Source organism: Apiospora hydei, assembly GCF_038363865.1.
Source record: "Apiospora hydei strain CBS 114990 chromosome Unknown utg000009l_segment0_segment0, whole genome shotgun sequence".
In the NCBI taxonomy this organism is placed as follows: Eukaryota; Fungi; Ascomycota; class Sordariomycetes; order Amphisphaeriales; family Apiosporaceae; genus Apiospora; species Apiospora hydei.
The window spans coordinates 623956-637655 of record NW_027117368.1 but is presented as its reverse complement, the minus strand read 5'-3'; the positions used below and the strand labels follow the sequence as shown (position 1 = coordinate 637655).

Below are 13700 nucleotides of genomic sequence, written 5' to 3'. Positions count from 1 at the left end.
GAGGGATGGCGCCTCCGTGCCCTGTCTCCCCGCCGTGCCATGTGGACCGAGTCTGAGCTTTTTTTGGCTGGACGTTTTCCTGGAGTTGCATGTCATGTATACGGGAGTTGCGCTTGACGACGAGCTGCCCGATGCAGCAAGTGAAGCCAGCCTCCCGAAGTGCCGTCTGCGTCACTCGAAGGGGGAGGGGGCTCGGTAGTGTGCTCCCCTGGCAAGTCTAGACGCACCGTAGATATTAATCTAAATGGGCGTGCGCATGTCTAATATGTCAAGGGGAGAAGAAGGCGGTGGTTGTTGACGTGTAAGCGTCTTGGGAGGGGAGTATCGTGTCCCGGGTGGGATGCAGTTTAGGGGTCCTTGAGGTTAAAGTCACAGCGGCGGCAGCAACCAGCAGCAAACCAGAAGCAGGTCGTCGGCGGTTGTGGTTGGTTACCTGGGCGACTCCGAAGTTCGGGAATGCTTGATCGTGATCGCCTGAGTATGCAGCTCGATTGTTCGGTAGTGGTGCAATCTTGGTGGCCTAGACTGCGTTACTCAGGCAAGGAGGGAAGATGGCGGAGATCGTATGTAGGCGGTTGAATTCCGTGTTTTCGGCAAAACTGGTTCGAGAGATTACGCAAAACCCACGTCCCAGGCCCCCCTGCAAGTATCGATTATATCGATGGGGTATAATACTGGAACTCTATCAAATGGACTGCTGGGACTGCGGAGATACTTTGATGATACATGCTGGTATCGCATCCTCGAAAATGCAGGCGCACCCCGTTTCTTGGGGAATGAGACTCTGCAGAGTCCTTTCTTTCTCCAGTGGTTGATTGATGCGACACGACAGAGAGACCTCGAGTGACATCTGTACGTACATTGTCCAGACAGACACTGGCAAGAAGTCTTGGTGCGGCAAATGAGGCAAAGGGCAACGGACATCGTTGATGTCCTGCACGGCAGTACCTCTTTTTGGACACGTCGATCTGGCTGAATCCGGGCCTGTTTTCCACACAGACGGGGAAGATGAGCTCACTTATGCATCGGACATGCAGTCCCTATTGCCGCCGAACGTCGCGACTGGCCAGTGAGGGACGGCCTAGGCTGCTGGCCCAAGTCAGTCGCCGGCCTCGACAGTGTGTCGTCCCATGGAATATGGAAATGCTGTTCGAATCGAGACCTGAACAGCTGTCAGTCCCTCTTTTTCCCACGATGGGATGTTCCTTCAACGCACACATACCACCCCGACCCAGACCCAGAGCGAATCTAGGCGAATCGGAACCTGCCTGCCTCCCAGGGCCGGCGGACTATGTCGGGCCAGGCGACAGGATGCACGATGGGACGGTAGGTAATGTAGCAGTAGAGTAGGCGAGCACAGAAGGTGTTCGTGTTGTGTTGTGTTGCCGGTGCGGCCGTTGCTGCACTGTGGGGGTTGCGCTGAACAAGTGGCACAGGCCTAATAGGCATTGGAGTGTAGGAAGGAAAGGGCAGAAAATTGAAAACCCATCACCATTGCTGCGGGACCCTGCACGCCTGGGGGCTTTCTCCACAGCGCGGCAGCCTCTGCCTTTAGCAGCCTCTTAGCAGACTCTTAGCAGGTACGTGCTTAATTGCTGCACCTCGTTAGCTGTTAGCTGCTGCTGCCACCACAATTCGGATGGATGCTAGCCTGCTAGCAGTCCACAGGCCCTGGGCTTGGTACATCGTACTTGCAATCATTGAACACTGCACTGCCCAACCGTCATCTCAAGTTGCTATACCGAAGGGCCGTCATGTATAAGTCATGAATATCAGTTGAAGACTATTGGATATGGGCCATATGCTATCTAATCCTGCAGCAGCCAATTTTTATTACTTGTTGTCATATCCTGCTGGATGTAATAGCTTGTGTTTCCACAGAACTACACGTAGGTCCAGGGTACGGACAAGTAAGAAGTGTCCTTCACCAACCAACGAAGCTGCTGCGCCGCACAGGGCTTTCCATACCATACCTTATCTTACGACGTACAGCGTAGTAATGGCTGACAGGCGTCGAGGCGCGCCTTGCGTTGGCTTTATCGAAGGCTGAAGAGAGGACAAAAAAAAAGATAGGACCGCCGATGCAGCCAGCATGTGTATCTGGTGATGCTCCATAACCTGCAGCTGCATACATGCACACATACATACTGGCACTTCTCGCTCTCTGGCACTCCGCAATGCCTTGCAGGAGAAACGGATTTACGAAGAAGAAGAAAAAAATATTCGTCGTAGTCCCGGCGAAGGGTTGAATGGACTGTATGACTCGCCACGACAAGATAGATCATTGATGCATGCGTGTGTCGAACGCACACCACCCCTCCCCTCCCCAATACTAACCACCTACATACGACTGCCCCGTTCGACAGCATATGCGTCTGGGAAGTTCCTTCGCGTAGGAAAGATAAAATAAAATAAAAAATGACGCGGGTTGAGTTACTGTTCGTGGACCTCGACCTGACTGAACTTGGGAGCATGTAAAAAAAGTAATTTGCAAGGTTGCCGTTGTTTCTCGCAACCCCGCGATATTGGTGTTGCCACTAACTCGCTCCCCTGCCGCTGGAGGGGCAGAGAATATCACGAGCATCTCCCGACGCAATGCATCCCAACCCCAGCAGCCGATAGCAGGCTCAATGACGATCTTGGGGGCTTAGAGGGAGAGAGGGCCAGACAGAATACGATAGAGGCGAACTGAAAATGGCAATAGGTAGTTAGCACTTGCTGCTTCTGCATTGGCCGGCCTGCTCAGGATATTGTGATGGACGAAGGACGACGCGGCTCGTCGTAAGGGGAGTTGAGGTCCCAAAGAAAGGATTACTACTGGCAGGCGTGTGCTCTGGTGGTGTTAGCCGATGCATGTGTAATTAAGAGAGAAACGGTAGGGATTCTCGACAAAAGGTGGGTTTCCAGAAACGGCCACCTGCATCTGGGAATCCCGGGAATCCTGGGAATCCCTGATGCCTCCAGCCACTGGCGACGCAGTCACATTGGGGACGGCACCGCACAGCAGCAGGCTGTCGGCTCTCCCATCCCATCCAGGGAGTTTCTTTTTGTAGAAACGTCGAGCTCGATGCTACCCATCTACAGAGCGAGGCCCTGTACGTCTGGCATCTTGATAGCATCAATCCCATGTGCGGTACGGTCGATCAAAGACGATCACCAGCCGGGATAAAGACGAGGAATGGCGCAATCCTGCAAATGCCATCCTTGGTGGGAGAGGATTCGGGGGGGGATGTTGCGTGTCGCCTTTCGACCTGTATCCTTCAGCTTCTCGAGAACGGCGGCCATTTCTCACACCCGCTGGCATGTGTGTACTTACATACATACCTAACCTACATATCTGTTGGCTTTATTGTGTGCTGCAGCATGCTTGTAGCACTTCCCAGTGTTCCCACAGGGACCCCCGAAAAGGGCCCCACGCCAAGGACGTTAGGTCCTAGTTTTAGGGTTCATGTTCGCTTCAAGGTGGTCCGAAGAAACCGATCCAACGGGCAATCTTCCATTATTGAGGTGCAAGTATATACCTATACTTGACTCCTCTTACGCCCGTACGTTGATTTGCCCAGATAGAGAGGTAAGTGGATATAGATGGATGGGGAGGGAGAGAGGGAGAGGGAGAAATAGAGAGAGAGGCATGCAAGTACATGTAGACAGGCATGAAGAGGCATCTTGGCATGTAAGCAGTAAGAAGTATCATGCACGGACTGACTCTCTCGCTCTCTCCCTGCTGCACTGCGCTTTCGGAGAAAAGACCGATGCTGGCTGGCTTGTCTCTGCCGCTGCTGCGGGCGGGCATGCGGTGCGTGTGTGTGTGATGAGAACCGAGAACATCTCAAAGGACTCGACTCAACTCAGGGCCCCTGGGCGACTCCGCCTTACACCAAAACCCCTTTGGCCCATATCCCGTCAACATCCAACGCCATGCTATTCGTCGAGATAAGGCGGGAATGGAGTGAGTGAGAGAGGCATATAGCGTGCCTGCTTACTTAAGGACATGATGAAACCCATATATTTTCCCGCAGCCTTTTCATGTGCCTAACTTCCATACACGAACTCGACGGCAGGCAGAGCCTGCATACGTGGTTTCCAAACCGAATGAAGCTTTGGTTGGGGTCGTCTGGTTGGCCTGCCGTGCGGGCGTCGGTCGCCGGTCGCCACACGGCATCGCAGGTCATTGGCCAATGGCTCAGGGCCCTTGACCATTGAGGACTCGACGTTCGTCCTCTGGGCCAAACATGAGATTGATATATCATATCAAAATGGGGGCGCCGGCTTTTGCTTGGGGACGGCAGTGGTTGTTGATCCGCAACTGTCTATTATCAATTCACAGGATTTTGACATCCCGCATGTTATTGCTGCTGCTGCTGCTAGACTTGGGGAAGGCAGGTATCTCGGGTTTCTGTCCTCGGTTTCTGCTTCAGGTAGGTATCAAGCTGTATTCGATCCCGTCCCGATTGACGATGGCCTTTTTGCCCAAATTGCATTGGCTAAGTACTTGTCGAGGTTCCACTCGGTTGAGAGTTGTATGTGTCGTCCAAGCTTTCAGGCCTCGGTCGGTGCTACACTCCAGTCTGTGCTCGGCTGGTTCGACCGGGACAAGAATGCGACGGGACGGTAGCACTGACGCGTGTCCAGCCGAGTATACAGCGCAGTATACGGCCCATTCGGCCATGGGTTGGGTGGTTGCGCTATACCACTATACTCCTCTAACCAGATGCAGAGGGTGGGAAATGGAGTCTGCTTCTTCTTCTTCTGACAGGGCTCGGAGATCATCCACAGGCTTGGCTTTTGGGCGCACAGGCTTTTTCCCTTTCATGTGAGGTACACACGCGCGCCGCCCAGGTAAACCCGCCCGGAGGTAAGGTCACATCCATTGATCGTTCCTCGCCGAGCTCATTACTGGTTCGGGGAGGGCCATCTTCCTCAATTGCTGGGCCGCGCCCCGACTTTGCAAGGTGCCTTGTGCCTGTCGGAGCATTCCCGCTGGAATTGGCAGTTGTCCACCGACGACACTCGACGGGACCAGGTCATGGATCGTTCGTTCTGCAAGGTGGAAAGAGCACACGATATCCCAGTAGCAGCAGCAGCAGTAGTAGAAGTAGTATCATTACCCATCTCCTACTAAGGGCAAGGCAGGTAGTATGTCATCTGATGAGGGGGTGGTCGTCGAGCAACCGAGTCAGGACGATATACTATTTCCAAGGGTAGTTGTCGCGTGATTGCATATAATTACGTCGGAAAACTCCGTTATCGTCGGGCTGTCGTCAGAACCTGTGTGTGCGCTTGTGGCAGTTGGCACTCGAGTCCGTCGGTTGAAAACCTGTTTTCGGCGGCTTTGCGCTAAAAAAATACATGCGATCGATGCCCTACTCTACTCTACTTCTACTACTATGTGCCAACTGCTGCTGCGCCGCTGGGCTAGCCAGCCAACCTATTACCTACTCGCCATGGACGATGACCTCTCTCGGTCCACCTAGGCGCAGCCTTCATGCGTTCGGAAGACACAGGCTAAAGTGTATCGCCGGTATACCTAGGTATACCTCTTACCAATGGGGATGATCAATGGCTTGCAAGCTTATGCAGGTCTGCATGCGTGAGTGCGTATGTAGGTATGTCATCGTCGGCGGGCTTTTCTCGCTAGAGCAACCCATGTGGAAGTACTTGGCTGGCTGACATACATGCTTTATCTACATGCTGACGGAAGCAAGGTGAGGTCCCAATATAGGTCGGCAGGTAGACCCTGAAAACCGTTGACAATGTGACAAGAAGTAAAGTGTCTGCAACGGTTGTTAGGCGGCATGGCATCGCCTCTCTACCTAGCCTGAATGCTTTTTTTTATGCAGGGCGCAAGAGAAGCGAGCGCGCACACGCCGCACCCGAGAAAGCCTCGCGCACATTGTGTCCCTTGCAGCTTCGGACGTTGATATCCAAATCTAGGTCTAGGTACACACGTACACTGGTGGCAGGGTGGTAGGTGAGCAGCTCCAGTCAGCTCCCAGCTAGCTCGGTGAGAAATCCGGAGACAAAGTCAAGACCCCTGGCACCTGGGTACTTCCCACTTGCTTATTACCTGACCCGACAATGTCCTTCTCGTCCACCTGCCTACATGTAATTTACCAGCGCCAGGTTTCTCCGTTGGACTATTGGCGTGTGACTGATTGGGTTGCGTTGCTCTTCCCGGCAACATGGCAAGAGACGGCACGGCAGTCGCGAGACAGAAGAAGAAAATCCATAGAAAGAAAAAAGCAAAGGAGGCGGCAGTGCCAGATACGAATCGAATGCAATGCAATGCAACAAGCTGTCGGGGGCAGCGTTCCAGGCTGACCTATGGGATGCCGTTCAGACCTGGCGCGAACATGGACGGAAATAGGCTCGAAGCACTACTGAGCAGATCCCGCACACTCGGATCACGAAGCGCACCGAGAGCGCTCACAAGGCCGTGGAGAACGGCGGCATCATGAGGCTCTAGATCGACGCTATGGGAGGCAAAGGCCAGAGGGTGACCCCCTCTTCGAGCCGCCCAGCCGCCCAGCCAGTGCCACCCCAGGGCGAGCCAGGGCATTGTTTTTTTTTCTCTCTCTCTCCCCCAAGCGCGAGGCCGGCCAGTCCTGTTGCTGGAGGAGCTACATACAGCCTGCTACGCCGCTGCAGGCCAGCAAAAGACCCCTCATAGGCTAGCAAGACCTAGCAGCTAGCAGCTTTTCGCCCCGAGATCTGAACCCAGCAGAGAGACAAGGCCGCCTGCTCTACTCCACAATATCGCCTCCAATTCCTCCATGAGCTGGACCGAGGCCTTTGATTGGCCCTCCCTCGGCAATATTGTTTTTCGTGCTCACACGATGCGATTAGCTGGAGGGCGGCACTGGGGCTGGGGACTGCTGGCCTGGGCTGCACTGCACTGTACACGGCACGAGCGACGATGGCTGTGCACGCAGGCCAGGCCAGCGAGAGGGAATCGCGAAAGCTGATTTGGCATATGGCATGACGCTTGAACCCGAAGAGAAATGATCTCTGTCTGGCTATCGAAAGGCGCACGCGTCCAGTCCAGAAGTCCAGACCAGTTGCCAGGGGGGCGCTTCTGCAATTATGGCTCGATGGTTGGATGATCGTGACTGGGTAACTAGAAGGGTCTCAGGAAATGAAACCCACCACCGAAAACCGTTATCTAGGGTAATTGGGCGGGCACGGAGTGGAAACGCCGAGTATGAGAGTCTTGCCACGTTCGTCGCGCGTACTGTATGGGCAAAAAAACACAGAGAAAACAGAAAAAATACAGACAGGCCGACAAACAAACAAACAACGTGCTGAATGCAGTGATTGAATGACTGGTCATCTCTTGGTATCCTCCTCCCCATAGACGATTACGAGGTTGCGCGTCCAAATTGATGCTGATGCAGTGAAGTCGAGATCGGGATAGGATAATAGGGATTTTATTAAACACGTGTGTGTAGTACTGTAAATGTGTATTTGTGCGTGTGCGTCCGTGTGTGTGTGAGTGTAGGTGTGTGTAGGTAGCAGGCATGTAACGGCAAGACGTGCTAAACGTGTAACGGCGCGCCGGTTACAAACGCAGGGATCGCATTCCAAGGCCAGTAAAGTACGTAGTATTGGTGTCGTCGCAGTTTAATCTACATACATGCCATGCCAGCCAGACCTTGCCGACGCCTAGCGAGGGTCAGGGTAGATGGGTGGTGAGGTAGGATTTGACGTTGGCAAGTTACCTAGCCATCGGGATCTTCCAAGCATCAAGTGCATAACATACTCTTTTGGTATATTCCTACATACGTGCCACCTGCAACTGCAATATATTATATCTTGGATGTTAATGAACAGACATCGCCGAGGAGCAGGCAGACAGGCAGGCTTTCCCCAAGCTGCGACGTACATATACACGTACTGTTGTCATAGTAATAATACAATCTCTGTTAAGAACACCCGGGGATGGATCACGGCCACTTACATCAATGACAGGCCGTCATCATCAAAGAAAACCAACCCACCTCGGCCTCTCTTGTCCTGCAACTCTGGAGCCGTCCCAGTCCAGTCCAGTCCGCAGTCTGCAGTGCAGGCCTCTCGTCTCTGGTCTCTGGTCTCTGGTCTCTGGTCTCTCGTCTCTCCTTCGTTTCGCGTATTAGTGCAGTAGGTACTGGCCTAGCTGCTAAGGCCAATCCGTCAACTAACCTAAACCTAGCCCCAGCCGCCGCTTCATTTACTGAGAACCCCGGCCGTGCAGTAGTAGCACCTGGCCTAGCAGCCAGCGAACCCCACCACCCCTCTTCTCGCAGGCCATGTACCTCTGCAATCTTTCAACTGGACTTCCCTGGATGTTGATGGATATTTGGTTACGATTCCTCCCGTACGCCGCAGGGATCCCAATTTGCGCGTACCGATGTTGTAGACGGCTTTTAGCAATTTTTTTATTGGAGAATGGAGGGGAGACCCTCGACTATCAACTCTCGCTTCCCATGTAAGGTAAGGTATACCCATCCAGCCATCCAGCAGCATACCCACTGCAACTTAAGCTACTTGCTGCACATACGAGCCTGGTCCTCCTTCCCCCGGCCGCAGCAGCATGAACAGAGGACGAGAGGGCAAGAGACGGAAGCGAGAAGAAGAAGAAGAAGAAGAAGAAGGAGAAGGGAAAAAGTGCGAGAACGGCAAGAAGGCCTAGCAGTTTTGACACGAGCCCCCTAGGGAAAGTCCCTACCTAGGCGACTAAAAGTCGGCTGACAACAGCTAAGACGTACTTGTCACTAAGAAATCGACGGCAGCGCAAATGACTGGGAGGAACGGCTCGAAAATTATTGACTAATCAAGCAAGACGTCGATTTGCGTCAAGCAATACCTCGGTTTGGTTGCTCATGTAGGTATGTACAATCGGTATCTTGACCTCACAACCTATGGACACCCTGACACCCTCGTAAACGGCCGCCATCCATGCTCCAATCTTGGACCTTTTCCCCATCTTTGCCGCCCTCAGTGCTCGTGCTTTTTTCGAGGTCGAGGTGCAAAGCGACAGGGCCCTGGTCGAATAGCGAATAAACCCAGCAGGCCAGGCATAGGTAGGTACATTTGCTCCATCCTCGAGGTACGTAACGGGCTAGGCTAGTGTATCAACATCAAGTCGGCCCATAGTCGCTGCTGCATTGCACTTTCGCACACTGCCTGACTGACTGACTGACTACCCGCTGCTGGCTCGATGGCCCTCTCTGCCTGCTGCCCTCGCTCTCATTCACCCACACCCACACTGAGCGAGACTGCAACCTCTTGCAGGCCGTGGAGTGGACATCCGGACTACTTTTAGTCGACTTCGTCATTTATTGGGACGTTTGGATCTAAGCAATACACACATGCATCAATCTAACCGTATAGGTCGCTATGTGGTGCTGGGCCTGCTCAAACCATGGACCGTTCGGCTGATGGGTCCCCATCATACCAACCTAGCCAGTATGGATGGGTGGATGGAGACGCATGTCGACCCTTGTCGGAGTATGTGTACATCAACCTATATCCGCACACACACACAAGGGCTCTCTCTTGCTCACGAGCGTTCAACTATATATCTCTCCCCGTCCTCCGGGCTCTGGACCCGTCTCGTTCCTCTGGTATTCTTGATTATATATATCCCTTCGAAGCTCATTGCACTTTTATCAATGACTTCTTTTCTTTAGGGTGTTTCTTTGATCTATCTCTCTCCTATTGTATAATTATACTCGGGTTCTCGTGTGTGGAGCTTGAACTTCAGTCGTTCTTCCAGGTCAGCTCTCGTTGTTGCCGTCGTCGTATCTGGTCGGGACTGGAAAAGAAAAGAAGCAGCAGAGGTTGATTGTTGAGGCTCTCGCAAGCATCCATCCTTCTCTCGCTCTTCTCGCCGTGTTCGTGAGTGGTGTGCTGTCGAAATACAGTCATACGACCCGAGGCATAGCTGTTGGTTCCTTCGAAAGGTTCACCCTCCCGTTGATTCTGGAGTATCTACCGCTTCATCCCATCTACCACCTTCAGCACAACAACAACAACAACAACAACAACACACACCTACGCCCGTTGAGTCAAACCGTCGTTTGTCCTCACCCACTCGTTCAGTCCGCAATCTCGAGGGTTCGTCGGCTAAAGAAAAAAAGGCTACCAATTAGAAAATAAAGATTCCAACATCTTCATTTGGGCCCTTGTTTCTTTTTTTCTTCATTATAATCGTCAACCGCCAGATTCATCATAGAGACTGCTCGAGATTGGCCACTGCTCCGCAGCCCCCTGGGACACTTCACAACACCACCGCTATTATCACTCTTGGAGTTGGAGAAACCCAAGGACATTCGATGGTCACTATTGGCAGGCAAACAACCACGTCTAGTCTCTTTTCTACGACCACTTGAACTTCACAGCCTCTCAACCTATACCGGCATATCAGGACCTGATCACCGTTCCCGGCACCATGTTCGACATCGCTTCCTTCCTTGCAGCGGTCTGGGTGTTCTTCTTGACACCCTCGTGGCTCAAGTTCCACATTGGTCTCTGGTAAGTTACGGTGCACTTCGGCTTCTCACTAAAGCCAATGCGCAGCTCTTTCTTTTCTTGGTGTACGGCGGCTGACCAGATCCAGGCTATGGCGCTATACTCGCACGATTGTTCACACAACTAGTCATTGGATGTACAAGTCGAAGCCGATCCCGGCCGAACCCAAATACACCCCTTCTGACGTGACGGTTGTCATCCCCACCATACACAATGCCCCGGAGGAGTTGCGTACCTCGTTGGAGAGCATCCTGGCCTGCAAGCCCCACCAGATGATCATGATTACTACCCGCGACAAGTTATCGGCGCTGCAGAAGCTTGTGAAGTCCCTGCCGTCTTCCAACATCCGCGTTCTCTGCACCGACATTGCCAACAAGCGCCTCCAAGTCTGCAAGGCCCTGCCCGAAGTCACCACCCAGATCACCATCATGGCCGATGACGATGTCTGGTGGCCCCCGACCCTGCTGCCCTGGATTCTCGCCCCGTTCGAGGACCCCAAGATTGGAGGAGTCGGCACCTGCCAGCGCGTACGCCGCGAGCGCACTGCGTCGTGGTCGGACAACATCTGGAACTGGCTTGGCGCTGCCTACATTGAGCGACGCAACTTCGAGATCTCGGCCACGCACAACATGGACGGCGGAACTTCGTGCATGTCTGGCCGCACCGGCGCCTACCGATCGGAGATCCTCTCGAGCGGCGACTTCCTCGACGGGTTCCAGCGCGAGCGGTGGGGAAAGTACATTCTTAACGCCGACGACGACAACTTCGTGACGCGATGGCTCGTCAACCACCAGTGGAAGACCTGGATCCAGTACGAGAAGGAATGCGAGATTGAGACGACGCTGGAGTACGGTATGAAGTTCATGTACCAATGTTCGCGATGGGCACGCAGCAACTGGCGCAGCAACTGGACGAGCTTGGTCAAGGAGCGATACGTGATTACGTGAGTTTTTCTATTATTTTTTCTATCTTTTTATTGGACATTTAACTAATACTCTTTTTTCCCGGCCGTAGTCAGCAGCCTTGGTGCACGTACGCTCTTCACCTGGCAACCTTTACCTCGCTGGCCTTTATTGGAGACCCCTGATTCTGCTGTCGCTTTGGTGGGGCACCGCCAATTGGGACCCGGAAACCCGCCACTACGCCCTGATTGCCGAACTCGTCTGGATGTTTGCCTTCACCAAGGTCGTTAAGCTTCTTGGCCTCTGGCGCCGCTATCCCCAGGACATCATGTTCTATCCCGTCTCCATCATCTTTGGCTACTTCCATGGCCTCATCAAGATCTATGCCCTGATCACACTGAATATGGTAAGCTTGCACCACAGCCAACCGACTACTATCCGGGGTGTACTAACGCGATCGACTAGACGTCTTGGGGCAGTCGACCTGACGGTGATGCCCACGACAGCCTGCGCATGGCGCCTCACCCGGGCCCGCACGAGTCGACTCTGACGCCGCGAAAGCGACCCGACGATCTCGACACGGTGCTCGCGAAACGCGTCTCCCACGCCCGATCGGCGTCGGCCCGCGAGAAGGCCCTGCTGGCACTGCAGTACGAAGAGGAGATGCCGGTGGTGTCGGTGGTGTCGGAAAAGCGGACCATCTCGATGAACGAAAAGACGCCCCAGGACTCATCATGATCAGCCGAGATCCATTTGGAAAGAAACGGACCTGGCTGGATGTAACGATCACACGCCCTATTATGATTCACGAAAATCAGATTCGAAATTGAAGAACCTTGTTTTTTATCTTTTATTGCCTTAACCCCCTTTTGTCGAGGAGAGGATTCGGGAGAGAACCGGAGTCGAGGTTCAACAGTACTCGGCCTCTGTTCCCTCTACTTTCACCTTTTTTACTGGCTCCTCTAGTTTTACACTTTTGTTTTTCTGCTAGACGGACCAGATGATCCCTCCGACCCTGTTGGAGTCGCGCGCCCTCTAATTGGCCATGGGCGCAGCTGACGTTCTTCTTCGTTGGTATATAATCAACACTCCATACTCCATGATGGTGGTTGGTTGGTTGGTTGGTGGTGGTGGTGGTACAAAAACTAAAAAGACTGTTGTGTATGCGGGGGTGTGTGTGCGTGGTTATCCCTCCCCCGTCTGGTGGTTGTCTGGTTGTTTCTGCATATGCGACTGGTTGGAAAACATACATAGCATACCCTTTTCCTTGGATGATCTTATTGGTTTTTCTTACTTCTTGGGAAAAACACAAAAGTTTCTTGGTAGGGGGAGAGGCAATATCTAGACAGCGCCTGTTTGGTCAGATGTGGCAATAGATTGCGACTCTTATTTGCACATACATACATGGCTGCGCCGTCTGGTTTGATTGCGACGGCTCATTCATAGATTAGGACAGACCATGAAATTGGGTAATACTATTGCTTCAAACAGGCTTTCTCCCTCGCTCCGTCTCTCGCTCGCTCGCTCCCGACTACTCTGCTTGGCAAGCTCGTGACAAAACGAAGGCATCGTCGTCATACCTAGTTACCTGCAAGTGTGTATGTATTCAGTAAGGAGATCGCCGGAGTTTTTCCTCTCTGCGGGCCACTTGACCATCGATTATCCTTGACCTACCGCTAGGTAGCGCGTACATCCTTAGACGCGCATGGCTCGAGTCATGTCAAAGCCGAACGAACGGAGATCTACCAATGGAGGGACAGCGTACCACCCCTGTCTTATCTCATTAAGTGGTCTTTTTGGGAATCCTTGTCCGAGGCTCTGCTGCGTGGTTTTAGATCTCATTGGTGAGCCGAACTACATACTGTTCTGCAATCGCATACGGTGCGCGGAGATATGGCGTGCGAGCAAACCGGGGGCCGACGGCGGCGAACATAGACAGACAGATATTGGCCACTCTGCCTCTGTCCCTCGTCTATATCCACGAACGTGACTTCGATGGACCAGGGCCATGATGGACAGGACCGGTTGGTATTCTCGGGAAAGCTATAAGAAACATGGGGTCGAGTGAGACAGGCAACCCATACCACCACCCCGATACCACCCCCGACGTAATCCGCCAGATCTTTGCAGGCCGTCAGAGATATATTGGGTTACGTACATCGCTCCGTATAGGCGAGCAGAGCTCCAACGACTGCCCCTCCTCCCCCTCCTCTATGCACCTGCTCCACCCCAAGCTGGACCCTGGGGATTCCTTCATGGGTAGTGAGTGCACAGTCCAGTCCGGCAAGC

The 13700-nt window shown here is 53.2% G+C and overlaps 2 protein-coding genes across 2 annotated transcripts; one reads left to right on the top strand and one right to left on the bottom strand.

The window, feature by feature from the left end:
- Window positions 1-6322: 6322 nt before the first annotated feature.
- PG997_011959 (uncharacterized protein) lies at window positions 6323-6559 on the bottom strand (the record flags this gene model as incomplete). The annotated part of the gene is made up of 1 exon (XM_066816274.1): window positions 6323-6559. The coding sequence occupies one exon, from the start codon at window positions 6557-6559 to the stop codon at window positions 6323-6325; it is 237 nt and encodes a 78-aa protein (XP_066661966.1).
- A 3870-nt stretch (window positions 6560-10429) lies between these two features.
- Window positions 10430-12149, top strand: PG997_011958 (Type 2 glycosyltransferase; the record flags this gene model as incomplete). Its single annotated transcript, XM_066816273.1, has 4 exons — window positions 10430-10512; window positions 10598-11452; window positions 11589-11817; window positions 11877-12149. The coding sequence occupies 4 exons, from the start codon at window positions 10430-10432 to the stop codon at window positions 12147-12149; spliced, it is 1440 nt and encodes a 479-aa protein (XP_066661965.1).
- Window positions 12150-13700: the final 1551 nt, after the last annotated feature.